The sequence below is a fragment of the Galleria mellonella genome, unplaced genomic scaffold (assembly GCF_026898425.1).
Source record: "Galleria mellonella isolate WM207_F2 unplaced genomic scaffold, CSIRO_AGI_GalMel_v1 utg132, whole genome shotgun sequence".
Classification (NCBI taxonomy): Eukaryota; Metazoa; Arthropoda; class Insecta; order Lepidoptera; family Pyralidae; genus Galleria; species Galleria mellonella.
The window spans coordinates 5,315,853-5,339,476 of NW_026441989.1; the positions used below are offsets into that span (position 1 = coordinate 5,315,853).

The 23,624-nt window shown below is 32.3% G+C and overlaps 2 protein-coding genes across 2 annotated transcripts in view; both read right to left on the minus strand.

Moving 5' to 3' along the window:
- Positions 1 to 6,457: 6,457 nt before the first annotated feature.
- On the minus strand, positions 6,458 to 22,170 carry LOC113518452 (uncharacterized). The gene is made up of 6 exons (XM_052901641.1): positions 21,766 to 22,170; positions 13,936 to 14,029; positions 13,352 to 13,477; positions 10,263 to 10,334; positions 9,296 to 9,436; positions 6,458 to 6,934 (listed from the first exon to the last, which is right to left on the minus strand). The coding sequence occupies exons 2-6, from the start codon at positions 14,023 to 14,025 to the stop codon at positions 6,836 to 6,838; spliced, it is 528 nt and encodes a 175-aa protein (XP_052757601.1). The 5' UTR covers positions 14,026 to 14,029; positions 21,766 to 22,170; the 3' UTR covers positions 6,458 to 6,835.
- The window catches only part of LOC113518447 (exostosin-1), a 32,779-nt gene continuing 23,158 nt past the window's right edge, over positions 14,004 to 23,624 (minus strand). The window contains exon 9 of the mRNA XM_052901624.1: positions 14,004 to 14,055. Coding sequence (XP_052757584.1) covers positions 14,049 to 14,055 — 7 coding nt within the window. The 3' untranslated portion in view covers positions 14,004 to 14,048. The remainder of the gene's footprint in view (positions 14,056 to 23,624) is intronic.

The window sequence follows — 23,624 nt, forward strand, 5'->3', positions numbered from 1 at the left end:
CACTCACCTTTTGATGACAAACAGTTTAATTCTGTTAATTCATGCCCAAAATTTCTCACTGACCCATTCTCAATTGATGAAATATCCAGTGCAGTAAAATCTAGAAAAGATACAGCTAGTGGCCTTGATCGCTTAACATACAATATGTTTCGATTGCTGAATAAAATAAACCTTACTAAACTCTTACAAATTTTTAACGATTTATGGAAGGACTGTATTATCCCACCAGAATGGAAAATGGATTGTTTGATTCCAGTAATTAAACCCGGTAAAGATCCTACAAATTTCGACTCCTATAGACCTATAACATTGACGTCCTGTGCAGGCAAATTATTCGAACAATTAATTAAACAGCGTTTAGAGTTCTTTATTGAAAGTAATAGTATATTACCATCGAATCAATTTGGTTTTCGCCGTGGATATTCAGCGCGCGAAAGTTTAGCGAACTTCTATGTCGACCTTAGTACTGCTTTGAATAACGATGAATATGTTCTATCTGTTTTTTTAGATGTCGTAGGAGCTTTTAACAATGTAAATTTAACAGTTCTATCTTCGATTCTATCCTCATTTCTTCCAATGAAACTTATCGAATGGATTTATAATTTTCTTAGTAATAGAGAAGTGTATGTTAAAGTAAATAGTAAATTAATAGGACCTAGGTTAAGCTCTAAAGGAGTATGTCAAGGTGGTATTTTAAGCCCGCAACTATATATTTTATATATCTATAAACTTAATTCAGTTTTAGGAAACAGTGTGAACAACTTGCAATTTGCCGATGATTTATTAATTTATATAAAAGGAAAGAATATTATTGATATGCAATTAGTGTTAAATGAGTCATTAAAAAGACTTGAGAAATATTTTTCTCTTCTTTCCCTCGATATTAGTTTAACCAAAAGTAAAGTAGTTGTTTTTCATCAAGTTCATAAATATGTTCCATTAATGAATATTATATATAATAATCAAACTCTTCCAACAGACTGTAGCGTTAAATTTCTGGGGGTAATTTTTCATCAAAATTTAAAATGGGATCTATACGTTGATTGCTTAGTAGATCGTGCTTTAAGAGCCACTAATATAATAAGATCTGTAATTGGTCGTAACTGGGGAGCTGATCCTAAAATTATCCTTTTACTTTACAAATCTCTTGTTAGAAGTAATTTTGATTACGCTTTCTTTTGTTATGCCTCAGAACATAAATTAGTAGAAAAACTCGAAAAAATTCAAAATATGAATTTAAGACTTATTTTAGGTGCTATGTATACTTCTCCAATTATCTCAATGCAAGTAGAATGTAATTTGCCTCCTATCCTTCTTCGTTTCGAATACCTAAAACTCAAATTTCTCTTCAAAGTTTTTTCAGTTTCCAATAACCCACTCATACTCAAATTATTAAATTGCCCCATTTCTATGTTTTTGAATAAAACTATTGTCAATGATTTGAATTTACGAGATGAATATAACATCTATAGTAGTAAGATACTTCCTTGTTATAATGGCCTTTATGAGAGTAAGTTCTGTAAGATCAAAATTGTTATACGTAAAGACATAAAAGAAAAGCACGATATGTATGAGACTTTATCAGAATTTATTGACTACAGGCAGATATATACAGATGGTTCCAAAAATGCACTTAGCACTTCAGTGGCTTTTTACGATTTGTCAAATAGATTTGGTCACGGTTATAAAATTTCAACTTTGGCTAGTATTTACACAGCAGAAGCAAAAGCTATATTTTTAGCATTAGAATACATAGAAAAACAGGTACTATATTCGAAATGGATTATAATTACAGATAGTATGAGTGTTCTTATGGCATTAAAAAATAACACATTCATTTCATCATCAAACTACTTAATTCAAGAAATTCGTAATAAATATTATCATCTCTGTACTATATATGGAAAAGATATTATCTTCATCTGGACCCCTTCACATATTGGAGTGTTTGGGAATGAACAAGTAGACACTTTGGCTAAAATTATTAATTCAAGTGCTGCTCGTGTTCAAGATTTACCCCTTTGTTACTCAGATTGTAGTATTGGAATACATAAAATCGTTACAACTAAATGGGAGGAGCATTGGACTCAAATATTACAGACTAAAGGCAAATGGTACCGCAAAATTAATTGGCGTATTGGAAAACCGTGGTTCTGCAAAGGAAAGGACACAAACAGAAAATTTTACACCAATATTTGTAGATTACGAATCGGCCACGGACTTTTCAACGAACACCTGCACCGAATGGGCATGATCGCTTCCCCATCATGCACATGGTGTAACTCAAATACAGCCCAATCTCTACATCACCTTTTTTTTGATTGCTCTGAATTTGTCATTCAAAGACACACTATGTTTGACGAACTTAGGATTATCTTCAAAAAACCCGAAAATATCCCGCACTCAATCCCGCTTCTCTTAAGATTTCCTTCTTGTTTCAAAGCTATTTTCACTTATATTACTACAACATTCAAGGAGCTATAAGAATACTTTTATTGAATTGCAAGACAATGATTTTTTATAATTATTTATTTTTAATTTGATAAATCCACTGGTTTAAGAAAACTCAAGAAAAGATATTTATGAAAATGTACTTACCGGATTTGACAAATGAAATATTGAAGATTATGACAATAATTGAAGCGACATTAGAAAAATAAAATTCCAGACAAATTATCTTTTTGAAGACTAGGCAGCATGGTCTCCGACCTTAGCCTGTTCCAAACGGAACAAACGTACTAAAAAAAAAAAAAAATTAATTTTATTTGTTTAATATTTATTTGTTGCTTCTCCTAGTTTCTTTTACTTATTTTTTCAATTTAAGCACTCGTGTGTCGTTAGAGGATATGTGCGAGTCAAGCGGAGGCAAGTTAAAAAGAAAAAAAAAATACTTCCATATCTGATGAAGAGCCAGATGCTGAGTATTAAATTTACTCACTCAAAAAGAGGACTGTTTAAAGATCAAAATTACTTATATTCTGAAACTACTAAAAATGAATATTTTATTCTGTTGTCTCCTATTGAGGGCAACAATGTAAACTTATTGCAAGTCAATTCTATTCTGAGGACTGTACCTGGTGTATTCTATATTCGTACTATGGGTCCTACTGCATTCAAAATATGTTTTCGATCAATGAAAGAGGCTAACGAATTTTTATTAAATAAAGATTTATTAGAGAAACATAAACTTCTGGCTAGGATACCCAATAATCAGCTGGAATCTTAGGGTATCAGAGAGAGAGAGTAATAAAGTCGTACCATGCCGCTGGATCACAGATGTACGCATTGCTCAATTTGTTCCCCCTTATGCTATTTCTATGCTTGGCCCTTTGATTGCTTAACAACCAGATATTAATATTTTTAATGACAACCCTAGAAAGGGAGAAGGAATTATTAGTAATGGAGACTAGTGACATATTTACGAGTACTTGATAGCAGTAGCAGTCCTCATAGAAATAGTTATATTCATGAAATACATTTAAAGTAATCGCTCCCTCTAGTGTCGATTGTACTATACGATACACTGTATTTGCCTGTACGAGGTTGCTACTTAAGATTCTGTTTTCGCCCTCGGACATCGGTTTTTATACCTAAATATTTCTTATTCTCTCTCACGTTATGTTATTACAGGGACCTTCACAGTAAAATTTTATTATTTTCATACCGTCAGTAAACAGTTGATCAATGTTTGTTTTAGTAAGTTCATTATGATTGTTATATAATGTTTATCTTTCTACAGTATAAATCTTTCTTGTTACCTACATTACATTTCTATAATACACACATAAAAAAAGTCTAAGCAACACATACTATTTCAAATTATTAATCAATTATTATATCATTTCTTACCAAGTAGGTAATACTTATGTAAACTTTTTACTTATGTAAAAAAAGAATATCATTTGTTTTTTTTTACAAATTCAAAAGCGAATGCATTTGTTCGAATTTTATAGCGTTTTCCTTGCTTATTAAAATTTAGTATTCTGTATCAATTTTATGATTTAAACAATAATTTGAAAAAAGTTTTGAACAAATGTGGATTTTGAGACATTTTTCACGTCATGAAGCGACGTCATTTGAACGCAGATGAAATACAAAGAACTGTAAGAGTGTTGCAAACGGGAAGAAGTCAATCTCAGGTATCTCGGTATTTTGATGTCAACAGAAGCGTTATTTGACGTCTTCATCAGCGTTACACTAACACGGGAGAGTTTAGTTGAATAGGCACCTTACTTGGTACTACGTACATACAGTACTTACTCGTAATTTTTGTTAATTAAGATTATTAAAAAATAAACAAAAAAATAATTGTTGTTTAATATAAAAAAAGCATTAAAAATAATATAAAGAAGAAAATACTAAGGATTTAATGCGAAAACACATTGTAAAATTTAAATTTGTATGTTTAGTTTTAAAATTTTTAGATGTGTATAGAATTATTACATGCATAACTTTATCATTACCATCGAGGATTAGTACTGGAACATTCATCGGCGTTTGGGCTGCGAGCTTGTATTTCACGAACTAATTGTCATACGATAATAAATGAGCTTTTATTTTATAGATAAATGTATCTAGATTAATTTGTTACTTAGATATTTTATCACAGCAACGACTGTTTTTCAAAGAAATCAATTATGGGCGGGAGCACTTAGATATCAGCTTGAACCCTTCGACTCACTGTAATGAATTTGTGAATTGTTAATGATCCCAGGCATACAAGAGATATCGAACCCTTAAGTCTTAGGAGAGATTTTGCCTAACTCTGCGTGTTTTACCGCTTGTACACCAGATTGTACTCAAAGGAATTGTTCAATAGGATGCCCATGGTCACTTTCTATCTTCGTACGGCTCGCCATCGACGGGAAGTTCATCTCATACCCAACAGCCTAAATAGTCGCATACAACGCGGTTTCAAAGATGTTTTCTCCCACGAACATTTAGATTATGGAATGAGCTATGCCGAGGTTTTCTGTATGGGGTTCTTTAAAAGGGGGTAAAAAGGTTTCTTCAGAGCTGGCAATGCGCGCGTAATACCTCTGGTATTGCAGGCGTCCATAGGCTACGGTAACCGCTTACCATCAGGTAGGCCGTATGCTTGTTTGCCACCTTAGTGGTATAAAAAAATTGTGAGCATATACAAAGAGTTTTCCTGCATCCTGTCATAATTCAATAGTCCTATTCACAGAGCAAGTAAGTCCTATTTAAATTATCTCAACGTAAATATTGTAGAGAATTTAATGAAAATTATATCTTTGAAAGTTTTTTATTATCTGTAATATTTTTTTATTAAATTGAGAAACTGCAGTTAGGGAAAAGTTTAGGTGTAAAAGGAGGAAAAAGGGGGCGGAGGGGATGGTGTCAGGCTGAATCGTATTCTGTAGTATGTTGGATCAAATCACCCTGTACTGATGCCAAAAATTTTTACAAAATTCTGTTAGAACCAAATTTTTCCTAATCTTTTCACTGTGATGAATGCAGGTCAGTTGGCCCATCGTGACAAAAATTAACCATGATGGTTTTCAGAAAAAACCGTGTGGATGTTGACCTGAGAGAGTATATTTCTAGTAGTGAAGCCGCTAATCTTCATAACTAACAATTCCTGTTCCCCCAGTTTGGTTAGTTTCTTTTTAACGGATGATAATGAAATGGTAACCCTACCTGCGCTATCGATATACGCTAGCAGGGCGCACAAGTGAGGAGCAATATAAGCGAGGATAAAAATAGGTCAGTTGACCCATAGTGATGAATACAATAAGAATTATCCACGATAGTTTCTAAGGGGAACTACGTAAAAGTCGACCTGATACCTTATATTGCTACACAATGGGGATGTTTACCTCCATTACTAACAATCCCTATTCCCCCAATAGAGTATCTTGCTAGCAATTGGAATGTTTGGTCCTATTACCCCACTTTCGTCAGGTTAACCATATTTGATTAGGGGGAAGGGATTATTAGTAATGCGGACTACCAGTTCCACTGTTAGTAATATACTCTGTCAGGTCGTTCTCTCTGCGGTACCCACTGGAAAGCGTCGTGCTGAATTCCAGGTGCCTTTATCACGATAGGTTTACTGACATGCCTTTTCATTCTCACCAATTATCCACTCCATTATCATTATTAAAAAAACCACATTTGATTAAACCGACCAAATGTGACTAATATTTTTTTAATTAATCAAGTATGCTACAATTTGATCATTTAAAATGAGTTTGGCATGGTTTGATTTATATTTGAGAAGCATTTCCAGATGCAAATTTTTATTTCTCCCCAAAATTTTAAATGTTTTTCTTCGATCAATTGTGACGTAAATCGACAGAAAATCCATTGAATGTGCACGGTTAATGACTTCGTTTTCACATAGGTAATACAATAATACCTTACGATAATGTAAGGTAAAATAAAGAAAAAAATTAAGTTGAAGAATTATTTATAATATTATTTTTAATTATAATTATTAATAATAAGATTAATATTAATATTTTTAATAATAAGAATTATTTTTACAAATCTTAACCTGAAGTATGATCCTTTCTCGATGATGAGATTTAGTGAGAGGTGATTAAAATCCTTTATCCTTTTATCGACGTGATTTTTTTCTTTTGTTTATTAATTGCTTTTTTTTTAGTAAATAGGTAGATATGGTTTAGGTTTTATTAAGGATTACACTTGGAGTTCTAAGTATACTTTACTTCTTTTGACTGGATTTTAAAAAATACAAAGTACAATTTTTTAAGTTCATTCAAATATGATTAAATATATCCAACACTTTAATGTTCACCTAATAAAAAAATAAGTCTTCGCATGTAAAAACGAAATTTTCATTTTAGTATTAGGCTTTACTATTTGATTGTCCTTTTTTTCTTTCACCGACGTTTTTTCTTCCTCTAAATATCTCATCTTTATATTCCCGTAAATTTGTCATGGAATCCTGAAAAACAAAATTACGCTTTTAATTTACTTCTTAGTAAGTAATTTATATTAAGTCAATTATTTTTTTATAAAGGCATATAGGTAATACGAAGGTAAAATATTAGGGACGGAGAGAGATTGTGTGTTTTTATCCCCATTGCTTGCAATATACAGATCACTCTCAACACGGACATCCAATCGGTAAAATCACAGGATGTCTATTCTGTGGTAAAAGAGAAAGAAAATATAACATATTTGAACGAGATAAATAGGTCATTTATTTAAACAATAGAAGCTTGAAGCGGATATGGTAGGAGAGGTCTACGAATTGAAATTAAAGTTAACATAACAAATTCAATTTTGCTAATTTTGTAACTTTCATTTCATCATAGATTTAACGGTCCTAACAAATATGACACGCAGTGATAATATTAAAACGAAACACTATTATAAGCAAAACACGAAAGTGTGAGCAACATTGAAAATATTTTCGTCTTATTTTAGGTACTTTTTATTTTTAGAGGACTCGTCTTATTTATCAAAATCATTAAATTACTTGTTCAAATAATCGCGAATAATTTGTATGTGTGTGTATAATTTTATTTGTTCGTTTGCTCAAAGAGGTCATTCTATTATTGTTTTATAATGCATACGGTCTAAGATTTCTATAGAATTCTCTTTCTACATATTCTATACATATAATTCGGAACTGTCAGATGTATATGTTTTCATTATACGCACACTAATGTAACATTTTATTGTCTCGTTTTTGTGATTGTAATGCCAGTCTGTCAGTACGTAAATGTACCTATGTTATATACTGTGTATATTCATATGCAGAGGTGAATGACCCCCCCCCCTCCCCCTAGATAAAGAACAAACGAATTTATTGATAGAATCTTAACTAGCGAGTCGATATGATAGAAGAGATAGTGACGCGTTGTCTTGTTCTTTTTTATATAAGCGCTAAGGACAACACAATAATATAAGGATAACAAGGAATTACATACAAGGAATGATAAAATAAAACTGTAAATCATATTGTTGCCCCCTTTTTCTTCTTATGCAAATATAATTTCTATCTAAAAAATAATCTCCTGAAACACAAGTTTTTTCATATCCACCTCGGGAGTTAAGGACTTCAAACTATACGAGGTTTGTCCGGAAAGTACGTATAAAAGTTTTTTAAAAATTTTATTTTACAATTATTCAGGTAAATCAATTTTATCCCCTTCAAAGTACTCCCCCTGTGACATAATGCACTTGTGCCAACGCCGTTTCCACTGTGAGAAGGCTCCTTGAAAGTCCTCTGGTTGTAGGTTTCTCAGCTGCCCCGTCGTAGCTTTTTTTATCTCATTTATGTCCCCCAAATGCCACCCCCGAAGTACCAATTTGGTTTTTGGGAACAAGAAGAAGTCACACGGGGCCAAATCCGGCGAATAGGGGGGGTGTTCGGTCACCGTAATGGAATTTTTACTCAAAAACTCACGGACAACAAGAGAGGTGTGGGCAGGGGCATTGTCGTGGTGAAGAATCCAACGCCCCTCTCGCGCCAATTCTGGACGAACTCGTGCCACACGAGCTTTGAGGCGTCTGAGCACATCGACGTAGAATTTTCCATCAACTGTCTGGCCTGGAGGGACGAATTCTTGATGGACAATCCCCCGAACATCGAAAAAAACAATCAACATTGTCTTGACATTTGAGCGGGATTTTCTTGATTTTTTTGTTCGTGGTTCCCCGGATGTCTTCCACTCTTTGCTTTCACGGCCATTCTTGCCGAGTTTCGAGAGAAACTTGATTACGACGCGCTGCTCTTCAACGGAAGCGGGCTCCATGCCGACGGGGTTTCGTTAAGAGGTAACTTCACAGATGGCGTGACAAGCCAGTTCGCACCGCACGGCGGTCAGACCAGAACTGAAGCATTGTTAGGGACATAAGGAAGGGGTCCTGCGCTTACCTGGCCTCCCCACTCCTCTTTCTCGCATTCCAGAACACTTTTATACGAACTTTCCGGACAGACCTCGTATTGTAACAAAGAGTGAAATAAAGATTTATTATTATTATAATTAGTAAAAAGAGGACGAATGACATACCACATTTTCTACATAAACTGTGTCGAATATTTAATCTAGTAATTTAACATTTCTTACTGTCAAATACATTAATTGAATTGAGGAAATATTTAATATGTCAATTATTTGTCAATGACAAATTTTACATTACTAGATTATATATTCGACACAGTTTATATAGAAAGTATGCAAGCAGGTTGTATTTGAATTTGATAGGGTTATACAGCCGTATAATATTTTTTAACATTTTCGGGTTTATTATTCAATATGAATTTTTGCAAACAAATAATTGTAAATTAACTTACTTTTTTTGCCTCTCGCCATTCTAAATTTCTGAGACGAACCAAGCCTTTAAGATTACGTTCAAGAATTTTTAGAAATTCTGATCTGGATATTTTCGGGGTTTGTGTGGTTCCATTAACTGTTTCGGGGGGCATAGTTATAGCCTACAAAAACAAAAAAACTTGTAAAATAGGTAAATATTATTATAGGGTGCAATGGAAAGGTATAAATAGCCATAAGGCTACCTACACCTATTATCATTGAGGTATCTTAATTATAGTAGGTAATTACAAAACTAAATGACTAATTTCATTTGAGAGTTTTCATAATTTAGCTTACCAAAGTGTGGCAATGTCGCAATTATCTGTTAATTTTCTAAAATAATTGAAAATTACGTTATATAAACCTATGATTGAAGATTGAATATTTGCGGGTAATCGGGATTTAGGATCAAATCCCGATTTCAGGAAAAGGATAAATGAAAATAAAAATTTATTGGTAATAAAAACATTTACTTATAGCTGTTTCTATATATGCGGTGTGTTCTAGGTATCAATATTTAACAAAATGTACAAATAAAAATTTTACACTTTGGAATCTTTCAAATACGGCTGAAAAATTCAAAATCATAATATAATAAGTTTATTTAGTATTATACTTATGACTCTTTAGTTCGCTAGCAGAGAATTTTTTAAATATCAGGCAGAAACATTAAAAATTGTTTATGTGTAAAAATTCCATTTACCTACATTTAATATTTTCTAAACAAGTAAGATACTAGACTTGTGTTTGAAATAGAAACTTCACTCTATCAAATTTTGGTTTGGAGCAAAGTTTTGTCCATTTCAACTGTAAAAAGATATAAGTCTGCGCGTTGAACGCAAAAAAGGACGCATTTTATTGTATCTCCTCAGTTTTAAAACACTTTCCTTGATATTTCTGATTGTCTTATTTAAACTATTCTTATTAATATTGTAGAATTTTACTTACATTGTCATCAGAGAATTGATTATTAACTAAATCAGATATTTGATTGTAAGCACTTTTCGTATCGTTGATTTGCTGCAAAAATATAAAACATTAATTAGATGAATCTTTCATATACTATACTAGGTATATGTAGTTCCGACTGTACTTAGAAATACAAAAATATTTCATGACATATTAGAATCCAATAAAAGACAGCACTCGGATTAATTTTTGTTATTGATGGTCTGTTTTTCATTATACCAATTAATTATAAAAAATATACAGTACAATTCTTTGTAAAATAGAAAAAAAAGATGAACTGACGGACGAACAAAGTCGCACCGTAAGAGTTTCTTTGTACCTTTTTGGCACGGAACACTAAAAATGACTTCTCGAAAATTATTATTTTTTCAGTTCTCGGACTTACTGCTAGTTTTCGCTCACATTTTTGGCAGTTCTCGGCCACAATAAATCATCTAATGAAGTATTTTTAAGACATACATTAAGGTACAAAATTAAAAAAAAAAAACAAATAAACATTCCTATAAATTCAATTTAGAAATATAACCGAATACACATATCAAAAAAGTCTAAGCAACACATACAAATTTGAATTTTACAATGTGTTTTCGTATTAAATCCTTAGTACTTTCTTATTTATATTATTGTAATGCTTTTTTTATATTAAACAAAAATTATTTTTTTTTGTTTATTTTTTAATAATCTTAATTAACAATAATTACGAGTAAGTACTGTATGTACGTAGTACAAAGTATGGTGCCTATTCAACTAAACTCTCCCGTGTTAGTGTAACGCTGATGAAGACGACAAATAACGCTTCTGTTGACATCAAAATACAGAAATACCTCAGATTGACTTCTTCCCGTTTGCAACATACCTACAGTTCTTTGTATTTCATCTGCGTTCAAATGACGTCGCTTCATGACGTGAAAAATGTCTCAAAATCCAAATTTGTTCAAAACTTTTTCAAATTAAGTAAGTACTATATGTACATAGTACAAAATAAGGTGCCTAATTAACTAAAATTAAATGGTTGTACAAAAATTGCATAAATTAATACACAGTGTGGTCTTCTCTATTATGGAGAACTTGCTGGCACCGATTATTCATAGAATCGATGAGCTTGTTAATGTTATCCTGCGGCAATTGCTCCCAATGAAATTTTAGTCCATTAGTTGTTGGGTTGTTGTCACTCCATCCAAGTCCTTAAAAATACGTCTTCTGGCGATTGTGCAGGCCAAAGCAATACCAGGATGTTTTCTCTTACCAAGTACTCCCGTGTGTGCAAAGCTGTATGCGAACGCGCAATGTCATGCATCAATGTGAAATCGGAGCCAAGCGTTTGTGCAAATGGACGGACATAAGGCCTTAGAACATCCTCAACGTAATTTACAGCGTTCATGTTACTATTTACAAAAACGAACTTAGTTCGTCTATTCTTCATAATACGCGCCCATACCATAACTGTTGAGCCGTTGTATGGATGCACTTCCTGAACACACCTCAGTCTTTCAGTATTTCCAGGACGATGGTACACTCTTACCCTTCTAGTATCAGGCTTGAACCCAAATCGAGACTCATCGCAAAATAAAATTTTATCCCATTGTTCTCGGGTCCATTTCCCTACACCATTAATTTCGACCAGCGCGATTCCCGTGACGTATCGGTGGGCACCTGATTGACCGTCGTGCTCGTAGGCCATACTCATGCAGTCGATTTCGCACAGTTTGGCAGCTAACAGCAACACCACTTGAATTTTGTAGCCTTAAACTTATCTCTCGGGCGGTTAACATCGGCTGGCGTCTTGCAGTCAGTTGTATGTATCGATCTTGCCGTGTGGTTGTACACCTTCCTCGACCTAGGTGCTGCTCAGCAGGATCTCCCATGTTAGTGTAACGTTGATGAAGACGGCAAATAACGCTTCTGTTGACACCAAAATACCGAGATACCTGAGATTGACTTCTTCCCGCTTGCAACACTCTTACAGCTCTTTGCATTTTATCTGCGTTTAAATGACGTTGCTCCATGACGTAAAAAATATCTCAAAATTCAAATTTGATCAAACTTTTCTTCAAATTATTGTTTAAATCATAAAATTGATACAGAATACTAAATTTTAATAAGCAAGGAAAACGCTATAAAATTCGAACAAATGCATTCGCTTTTGAATTTGTAAAAAAAAAACAAATGATATTCTTTTTTTACAACCAGCCAGTATGTCCTCTAGTAAAAAAAAGATTACATAGGTATTATCTACTTGGTAATAAATGATATAATAATTGATTAATAATTTGAAATAGTATGTGTTGCTTAGACTTTTTTGATGCGTGTATAATCAAAGTGGATAAACATAACCAAATTGTGTTACTTGTATTATTGGCTTGGATGTTTGAATGAATTTATTTTTTTTAAGCAACTTAGAATGGCAAACAAGCTCACGGCCCACCTGATGGAAAGTGGTAACCATCGCCTATAGACATGAGCAGTACCATGGACATAATAGAGTATATTGTTTCGCCCATGTTAACCCCATGTATTGCCATATGTTATGCCAGGTGTTATTCCTCTGTACCATGTAAATTTACTGCTATATCCCACCCTTCAAACCGAAACAGCCATGCAAACATGGTAGCTTCATGGTAGAAACATGAATGGGGCAGAGGTACCCAAGCCTCTGGTTTTTTGCATGAAGTGCTCTCTGTCTTTTGTGGTAAAAAAATACTAAGTTCCTAGATAATTCAATAATTTATATAAAATAATATAATATATATAATATAAAAATTGTACCAAATGGAATGAAATTTTCACAGTTGTATGAGGCCGGTTGTTAAGTTTTAATTTAAAATCTGATGTTAGATTTATATATCTAGAAGTGGTTATCTACTTATATATCTACTTTTAAAATTCACGCGTACAAAGATGATGAAAACGGCTGAAAAATAATACTCAAAGACCATTACCGGCCCATTAAATTAATCGGCTAGAGGTTAAATAATAAAACACAATAAAGTCAGCAATAATAATTTAGAAAAAATTATAAGACTTGAATTAGTGTCTTAGTGCCATAATCGCAAAAGTTGTGAACTTACCTCTAAAATTAAGTGGAATATTGTACCAAAAAATCCCCATTTTGGTGCTGTTGCAACATTTTTACCTGATTTTACTGCAGTTTGTCTATATATTCGATCTTTATCTATTGCTTTGTCAGCTGATGGCTGAAAGAAAAAAAATAGTTAAGAAAAGTGATAAGTCATTTAAAAGTATTTTAAAGAACATTATTAAATAGTATTTAAGTTATAAGGGAGGCGCGTAAACCAAAACCCAATCATTACGTGGATAATGAATATACCCAGTATGGGAAATTCTCTATGGGACAAAACTTTTTAGTTAGTCCGGCAGAGACTTTTAATGAACATAATTTTTTTAACGAACATTATCAGAAAAATATGTACTAAGAATGTTTCCTGAAGTTTCAACCACTTCAGTTACTACTGATACTACTGGTACCTGCCTCAAAAGTCATCCATGTATAAAGCGGGTTTTAAACTGCTTTTTATAGGAGCAATTTACCCATTTCTATGTACATATTACGCGATTTTTTCGCTAAATCTCATTTTTATTGCAATCGGTAAAGTTTACTATTGTATTAAAGTAGTCATATTTAGCTACTTACTGGTTGTGCACTGAAGTGAGGAGCTATAGTTGCAATGATCACGAGCGTGGTTAACGCGATGCTGTGACAGCTTAGCGCCATTCTTGTCATCCCCCTTGACAATTTGTAGTTATCTAAATTCTTAGAAAAATTAATTAATAGTTTTTACTAAGTGTGCTAATATAATCTGTTTTGCTATATTTGGAACCTTAGCTTTATACATTAGTACCTGAGTACATTATACAATATCTGTGTGTACAACAATGATAATAATTGCCTAATAAAGCAATCCAGGCAAGTCTTTTTATCAAAGTTTATAAAATATAATAAAAAATCTAAAAAAAGTAAAAAGAATTTAAATAATTATTGTAATTAATTATTGCCTATTATACCTACTTTTTATTGGTTGTATTACTGGATGATTAAATTTGATGTTAAACGATTGATAAGATATGTTCAGATTGTTAATTAATAGATAATCTTAGTGTGTTGCTCTTTTATGTATAACTAGTTTCAATTGTACCAAGTATAGAAAAACAGATTATAGCTATAAAGAATATTGTAGGTACCTATTTAGTTTATGTGTAAATCTGTATTAAATAATTCATGACTAAACCTTATTTAATGAAATTAGATTGAAAAGTAGTAATTTTGATCTTTTCTTGTCATATCAGGATGTATTCTCATAGGTACCCTACTTAATTGGTGTATCGTACCTAGGTATGTCGCTACGAAAAATACTCTAGTAGATAAGTAGGTGAGAGACAGACTGTCTATTAATTTCATGTAGGTATGTATGTATTTATTTCAATCAACTAAGTAATAGATAAGTACTAGTATCACCCTGTCACCCGGAAGAAGTCGTGGGTACATCTAGTTGGTGCATAATGAAATTCGCTATGTTACGTTTTAGGAAGTTTGTACTTTCTCAAGACAAGTTTCTTGATTGCTCATTTCCTAATTAGGTACTTGGAATCTGAGTCCAAAGCGAGTTTCATTTAACTTGTCTTTAATATTACCTAGAACCTTCATATTTCTCTTGCTTTTGAATAATTAGGTGGGTACCATAATATAAAAATATTCAGATGTCATATTTTTACAAAAGTTGTTACGTAGCACCAGGGTCGTAGCTAGACCCAAGTTTAAGGTAGAGCCAAAGAATTTTTTGGTAGGGCAGAAGCCATTAAGTAAAAAGTGAATCTGTCTTATTTTCTTGGGGCCTTACATTTTAAGGTAGGGCATTGAGCTTTTTAAGGTAGGGTATGGCCCCTCAATGCCCCCCCCCCCCTCTCCCTAGGCTATAAGTAGCACGTTTGACTTTTTTAAATTTATATAAATACGATTGGTTGAGCTGCTAAGAGGTAACAAACCAACTTTTTACAATATTGTTAAGTAAAGAGAACTGTTCTGGTTTTATAAATAATATAATTGTCATACAAGCACACCTCAAGTGAGATACGAATACCTTGATTTTTGATGAAAAATCAAGCAAGGAAAATCAGAGGGCACAATTCAGAACACTCTAGATACCATGTGACTGTTTTTAATTAATAATAAAGGAATGTAACTCTATCCATATACGCTAACGAGGATGCAACACAGAACAAGGATTCCCAAACTTATTATTTCGTGATGCAATTACCTATTTTAGCTAGCGACACGCCCCGGGTTCATACCGATTATGTAGTTTTTTAAATGTGAAAGAATTTTTAAAATCTGCTATGTTTTTAATTAGTGTTGTTTGTATCTATTACTATCTATAATACGTTCACTACTGGTAATCTTTTGGAGGTACCAATAAAGAATAGATCTACCTAAGTATTTTTTTAATGTATCCATTACAAACAACAATTTTTTCCTTTTTATAACATTAGATTATGTTGGAGAAATAATTGAGAAACATTATTATATTAAGTATATACTACTACAACTATAAATACAAATGTTTGTAACGATGTTTGTATGGGTGTTTCTTACTTTTTCACGCAAAATAAGTACTATTGAACGAATTTTAACGAATTTTAGGACACGGATAGGTTATATCCTAACTTAGAACATAGGATACTCTGTATATTGATTCACGCAGATGAAATCGAGGGATACAGCTTTTTATTATAGACTACCGACCCGGCCCGACTTCGCACGGTTTTTTTTTTTTCAAAAGAAACAGCCCATAACCGAGCCTTAGCCCAGCCGAGTAACATACTCGTGGAACAAGTAAGTATTTTTTTGAGTTTATCTATTATAAACAAAAACTAAAATATTTCGTGTTTAAACTTTAGAAAAATGTCAGAAAAATCAAAACGTATTTTTAATAAGTATTATCTACTATTGTCAGAATTATTGTAAACAATTTACAGTGCAAAAGAAATAAGAGCACCTGATAAATGTCAACATGTACGTATCTATATATAAGTATTTTATTTCCAAAGAAACCCCATGTAACTGTTTTATTCATCAATGAAAATAGTTTCGAAGCAAAAGAGAAGATATCATTATTTTATATTACACGATATCTTTACCGATTATGATAATTCTTTTTGCAATCGATAGGTTTTACTTCTGTATTAGTCCCAAATCCCAAATTTTTTCACGATCGAAGTTGTATTTTTATTTAAATTATGTGCTGACATTTAACATTCCGAATTTCTATATCCACTTACACGATTGAAATACGAAATTGTCCATAAACCCTTTCAGTTAGAGATAGAATACAATACAACATGTACTCGATTAGAAAAATCTGTTTTAGTTATTCATAGCATTGTCAGGATAAAATGCTTACATACCACCACACGGTTATTTCTTTTCAGCTATCGTATTCTTGAAGCTGTTTTCTCCCACCCCCCCTGTTTGCTCATTAGAACGCAATTTTTTTCTGAATGATAGCTTGAAAACACCGTGTCCTTCGAGTTCGTTTATATTTGCATGAACCTTTATGATAAATAGAGTTTATGCTATAAAGACATTTACGGAAATAAATTATCAGTGTCAATGGCTAGTTATACTTAAGCACATTTTTTTAAGAAGGGATTATTAATAATTGGGATTAGCAACCCCATTGCTAGTTTCATGTCTTGTGCCTTACTTGTGTCCTTTGTCAGTTAAGTCGATCTCTACGCAATTCCCTTAGAAATCATCGTGGTTAATTTATTACAATGGGCCAACTGGACTGATTTCATTCTCACTTATTATCCCTCACTGGTACCTCACCAGCGTAACAATTGAAATGTCACATTTCCAGTACTGTCGAGTTAAAGCAATAACTGATAAAGTATACTGTTCTCTGTTTTGCTTCTTTTTTAACTCCCTAATTAAAACATATTAATCGAAATTTAAAAAACTAACTAATCCAAATGGGATATTGAAGGGACTTTAATTTTATATAACAAATAAAATAAAACCGATATTTTTTAGTTATGGAGACACGTCTATGTAAAAATTATAAAATGTATTCATTCGCGCAACATCCACATACAGTTGCGACAAAAGGTCATTCTCTAAGTATGTTCATTGTGAATTAGCGATTGGGTAATTTCTATTCACAAGGATTGTTTATCCATATGAATAAATATTTAATGGTGTTCGTTGACAAGTACGTCACTGTGGAAATAAAGGGACATTGTTTTTTATTCAAGTACAAGTTTTACGGTACGAATAAAAATTTTGATATATCAATTTTGTACTAAAATGATACTAGTATGAAAGCCTTATTACTTATTATTTACTATTTTTTTAACAATAATAACTTCATTGCATAACCACGATTGTAACAAACTGAGGGCCTACCATGAAGTATTTTCCGAAGTTTCGGGGACGAACGAAACGGAAATTTGATGTTAAAATTGCATAATACATGCTGTTTAAAATTATTAAAAAGGTTAAAATATCGTTCCTTTGGACTATTAGAATAGAATTTGTGATGAACGAAATGTTAAGCTCCATTTACTGGGTCGATTTTGATACGAACAAAAACACGAAATTGAGCCCGAAATTTCGGAATTTCATTTCATGGTAGACCATCTGAGCACTGAAAATTACAGTAAAAGTAGGTACGAATTTATTTGTACATTTGGATCAACTTAAACATCTGTATCTGAACTAAGTTATAAAACCTGTATCTCAAATAACAGCGCTCAACCCTCATTAAATACTATAAGTAGGTATATAATATCATAACTTTGCTCAGCAAAATTTTAGTGCTACATATAGAATGTTGATTTTATATAAAGTTAATTCATCTAATTATAACTATTCATAGTAATAAAAATTGTGAAAAAATGTACTCCCTGTGTGTAATTTATTAATTGTTTATTATAATTATGCATTTATTAATGACACCTATGGTGAAAATTTTTCCGTCCGACTGTTACAATCATAGCATTGTTAATTATTAATGCTAATACTATTATAAATGTAATAATTTGTGAGGACGGGATGTACTTCTGTTTTTTTTATGCAACTTTGAATGGCAAACATGCTAATGGCCCACCTGATGGAAAGCGGTAGCCGTCGCTTTTAAACATAAACTGTATGTACGCAAAATTGTTGAATGGATTTAAGTAAAAATAGGTACATGGATAGGTTCTAATTTAGAACCTGAGATATAATATGATTTATATACTGACAGACGTCGACGAAGCCGCGGGATAGAGCTAATAAAAGAATATGTGAATATTACAGCAAATGTAGAACGATCTGTTAACATCTATTACTTACCTAGTAAAATAGTACCGTTTTTAAACTTAGTTTTGCAGTTTAGTTTTTAACTACAGTTTTGTCCCAAAGTAAAAAAATATCAGTTGCAATAAAATAAGTATTATAATATATATAACTAGCATATGGCTATGGCTTTGCACGGGTAGATAAAATTTTTTAAAACTACATAGTCTGTGTTACTCGCAGATAACATTATCTAGCTATCTTTAGGTAAAAGAATTTTTAAAATCCGTTAGGTATATGTATTACAATAAACAATGAAATCTATCTTCTTTGTAATATTAATATATACTATCTTTTTGCCCGCTTTTTTAGATGTGTGGGTTTTAGAAGTAGTAAAACCAATGTAATAAATAAATGTAAAAAACCAAAGACATAAAAAACTGGTTAAGCGTAAGTTGAACACACTCGCCTAGGGTTCCGTATATAATCTCTAAAAAAGTTTTTGTCTTCTTTATATAAAAAATCATGATGGTGATGATATCAAAATATTTGATTATGTGGTAAGTACATTCACCGTCAGTTTAAAAAGACACCGAAATACCAAGAGAAACTACAAGGCGAACGAGTTAAAAGGTCGCAATTACCATAATATACAGAATGTACATGAGCAAAAACTTTTAAATTATAATGCTAGGATATTTACATTTCCCTGTAAGAACATTATATTACATTTCCCAGTTTTGTGCTAAGCTCAAGTGGTGTCCTAGTCGTTTTCACATTCTTTCATTGCTCCACAATATCTTTTTTGATTCTTCTTCCCTCGCTACGTAAATAAGCGTTTTAACTTCCAACATTCTGTCAATTCTTTTAATCTGACGTCGTCGGAAAGGTTCCGGCTGAGAACACCAGTTCTGTAATTTCTACAACAAATAGTTTACTGCCCAAACCATACGGCTATGGCATAGTTTATACAATGTTTGTCGAATTAATAAAACAAAAATTAAGGACTTTATCGGGATAAGTTGTCATCTTCGTAATTTGTTTAGTTGTCTGGATAGCATATTTATAATATAATAACAATTTGCGCCTTTTGCCAGGCGCATAGTCACCGAGCTGAACGCTTTGTTAAATGAGTACAATGAATTGTTGAAATTATTAAAATCACACATGCTCAAGCTATAAAGTGACAACCACGCTATTGTCATCAATCCTGATAGAACACCAGCTAGAGAGCATGTCCGTAGATTCAATGCACCTGTTGTTGACGACGTTGCTTGTAGTTAGCGACCGTACGCTACGCGACAAATCGTGATTCGAAGAAGAAATAATAACGTTCATTGCTGATACCCACCGTTCATATGATGATCTCAAATATGCGCTAATTTTATAGATAAAAAGCTAACAGGGGGGAAAATATGCACACCGGGTCAGCTAGCTGCTTTGTCTACAACGCTTCATTCCTCTTTCAATTATAATTAGATCCTTATAGTGTTAGCTATTTTTTTAATGAACTAAAAAATATTTTTTACAAATAATGTACTGTAAATTTTGGAAAAAATGAAGAGCATCTATCTAAATCACTATTAAAATTTTAACTACCCCATCTTTGACATTAAATATAACGCTAAAATCTATTGATAACAAAAACATCTAAATAAAATTGTATGATATAAAATAACCTCATTCTTGTATTTTTATATGAAATAAAGACGTAATATTATCATGTTTATTTCAATTAGGAATTTCGTATTTAGGCCGTAACTGTGGTTACAAACTGGTTTCTAAACCACAAAATTAAGGTTGTTTTTGAAGGTTTTTTTATCAATTCTCATAAATTGTGGTAATTATAAACATCGTTTTATTTTTCCTGTAGTACTTACACACTTCACAAATTTCGGAGATAATGGGGCGGGGAGAATGATATTTTTTTCTTAAACTTTCAATGAATTAAAAATTAGTTTTAAAATATACAAATGAAGTCCTTTTATATGACACCCCATTTGGACTACTAAGTACTTTCTGAAAGTCCTTTTAAGTACACTTTTTGGATTCCCTAGTAAAGAAAATAAAAATATTTGTTCATTTATTTCTATTGCAGAATCTGTAGGTCAATAATATGTAAAACTCTTCAATATTAGTAGTTGCTGAGATATAGCGTTGTGACAGACGAACGGCACCATAAGGGTTCCTTTTTTTAATTTTTTGGTACAGAACTCTGAAAATGGACCGGGTTGGTGGCAAAAATATTGTGCAAAACGACGATAACCGGGGCAGCTAGTATAAATTTCATTAAAATCAGTTCAGCGGTTTCGGAGATTAACATGAACGAAGAGAACAGAACAGGACATGGAATTTTTATTTATAAAGAAATAAAAAACATATTTTTGACTTCATTGGCACATAAACTAAATAACAATTTAGGCGAATCCATTAATAAAAAGACCTAATAAAAACCAGTTTACAAAGTATTTTTATAGTGAAGTGTGTATATTAATGAGAATAAATTTCATATTATTAGGATACCTAAATAAAATTGACTGTCATATCGGAATGTTGTAAGTGTACTTTTGTGTTTCTAGTGTTCATGAAGTGAAGGTGTAGGAATCACCTATATTTTAGGTACTCATAATTGCATTATATTATGAATTTCTAGCTTCTTACCCGCTACTTTCATTTAAAAGATTTCAAAAATAGGAAAATCAATGTAAAGACCATTTTTAATGGTATACCTATCAAGGCATAACATATACTAGTTTTTTTAAAATATAGACTTTTAGGAACACAACTGTAAAAACCGCCTCCAATTTGGTGCAGTAATTTTTGTGTGATGCCGAAATAAACGTACATATAGCCAGTTAATTTTACACTTTCGCGTTATTTACACATATTTTAAATTCACGAATGGAACTTAAAGCGACGCGATTACAGGTCTACATAGAGATAAATTTGGTAACAAATATTATTTTAGTTTTTATTGCCCTTATTAAAACTTCATATAATTTTTTTTTTAAATATCTCCCATATACAGACATCGTCTGATTACAATTTTATTATATTAGTAAGTTTAAATAGTCAGATGCAACAATTAGGTATACTATAGGTACATTTTTGGCGCGTTACATACGACTGATTGACTATGAAGCTATCGATAATATTCTTAAACTAAAACTGTATAGATAGATATAGTACCTGAAATAGACTTTGTATAAACTTCGAGTCTAAACTATTATCAAAATTCACTCACGAACTTCACTAGAACTTAACAAAAAGCACTTAATACCGCACAGTTAAATAAATAGGTACAAAGAACACTCAGAATTAATTTAACATCCTTGACAGATTTACATTCTTCGAATCACCTAGTTATATTGAAAGGTATCACTGTTTAAACCATAGTCAGTGCACTGCACGTTGTTTAATAAAAGTTAGGATTGTTTTGAGAATTCACAATTTGTTAATTACTTAAATACCATTGATTAGTATTTCGTGTTTCTTCTTGGTATACAGGCACACTAGTTTAATTCGTACGGATGACGGTAGCACTATAGCTTGGCCAAGCAATGTTTACAAGGGAGCGTGTCAGCGTCGTGCGCCGGGGCGGCACCAACCGGGCCAAGGCCGCACTGGAGGTGATTACGAAGTCTTCGTTATGTCAGCTTGCGTTCTACTTATGCAATGCTGGCCACCGATTCAATGCAGTTCGATGAACCAGTCGCATACCTAGAACGGTATGCAATTAGTTTATTATTTCCTAATTAACATAATGTGTAACATCTCGATTATGACGTCGATTACTGCATGGTTTTGTGTAATCGGCCAATAATTTTAAAAACTACAATCGCTATAAAAGTCAACTAACAGATGTACAGTAATAATATATAAACCGATCAAGTGTGAGTTACACTTGCACACCGATGTTCATACATTCTGTAGATACTTAGTTTTTTTTATACAACTACGAACGGCAATCAAGCTCACCTCGTAAATAGTGGTAACCATCGCCTATAAGTATTAACAATACCCTGAACATCACTGTATGATATGACATTCGTTGTATGGTACTCCTCATGCATCGCCGGCAGACTGGATATTTATTTCGCAATTTTGTGTATAAATTTTATCTTGGAAAAATTTTGGAAAAATAAAATTATTGTAGAAAAATAAAATTGGTGTGAAGAAAACTAAAACCTAAGTAAAATAAGAAGTAATCCCTACTTTCATAGAATAAACCATTACAGTACGTTAAGAGTCAGATTTGTTTCCACGGCTCGTAGTAGTGAAAATGGACAATATGATCAGTTGAACAGAAGGAGAGAAGAACATTTGAAATATCTAGAGAAATAAGAATAGCTTCTGATATCGCGCGATCCTATTCCTCACGCAATGTTATTTCTGACGATTAAGGAGTTATATATTCCTACTTAGTAATTTCACTACCACATCCCACTCTTCAAACCGAAACAACCATGCAAGCAGAGTACAGATGGGCAAAGCACCGGGTTTAAACCCGGTGCTTTGGTAAAAACCCAATAAACACCCATAAACTCCCATAATCACCCAAAAAAATAGGTTTTTACGTATTTTTTTGAAAATATGTAAGTAATACCAATAAATTATTTTTATAAATTGTATTGATCAATTCTACAATATTAAATAAAACGTTAACTAATAATATTTCAGGAAATTTTAAAAATCTATATATAATAAAATGAAAGTAATTAATTTTCAGTGTTTTCATGTTGCAGTTGATCAACATGTTGGCCTTTTGCTTCCCGTAGATACTTTAAAATTTCTTCATAACACCTCGTTCGCACACATGGCCGTATATATTTAAATTCTTGAGCCACTAACAGTCCGAAATACTCATTTCTTTTATCCTCTTCTCCATAAATTAAGCATTTAGAACAGTTTGTTTCTTCTTTCAGTAAATTTTCTTTTACTTTATCCTCGTTTTTTTTCTTTGTTGCGACGACGCTGGGTAAATCATCTGGACACTGGGTCTCACTATCGCCAAATATATTTGGAGATCGGCTTCGGCTACGGCTTGG

Coding starts and splice junctions, on each gene's coding strand:
- LOC113518452 (XM_052901641.1), bottom strand. CDS start 14,025: ATGACAAGAATGGCGCTAAGCTGTCACAGCATCGCGTTAACCACGCTC. Junction 13,478..13,935: donor CTCACTTCAGTGCACAACCA/GTAAGTAGCTAA, acceptor TTTTTCTTTCAG/CCATCAGCTGACAAAGCAAT. Junction 6,935..9,295: donor AATGGCGAGAGGCAAAAAAA/GTAAGTTAATTT, acceptor TTTGTTTTTCAG/GATTCCATGACAAATTTACG.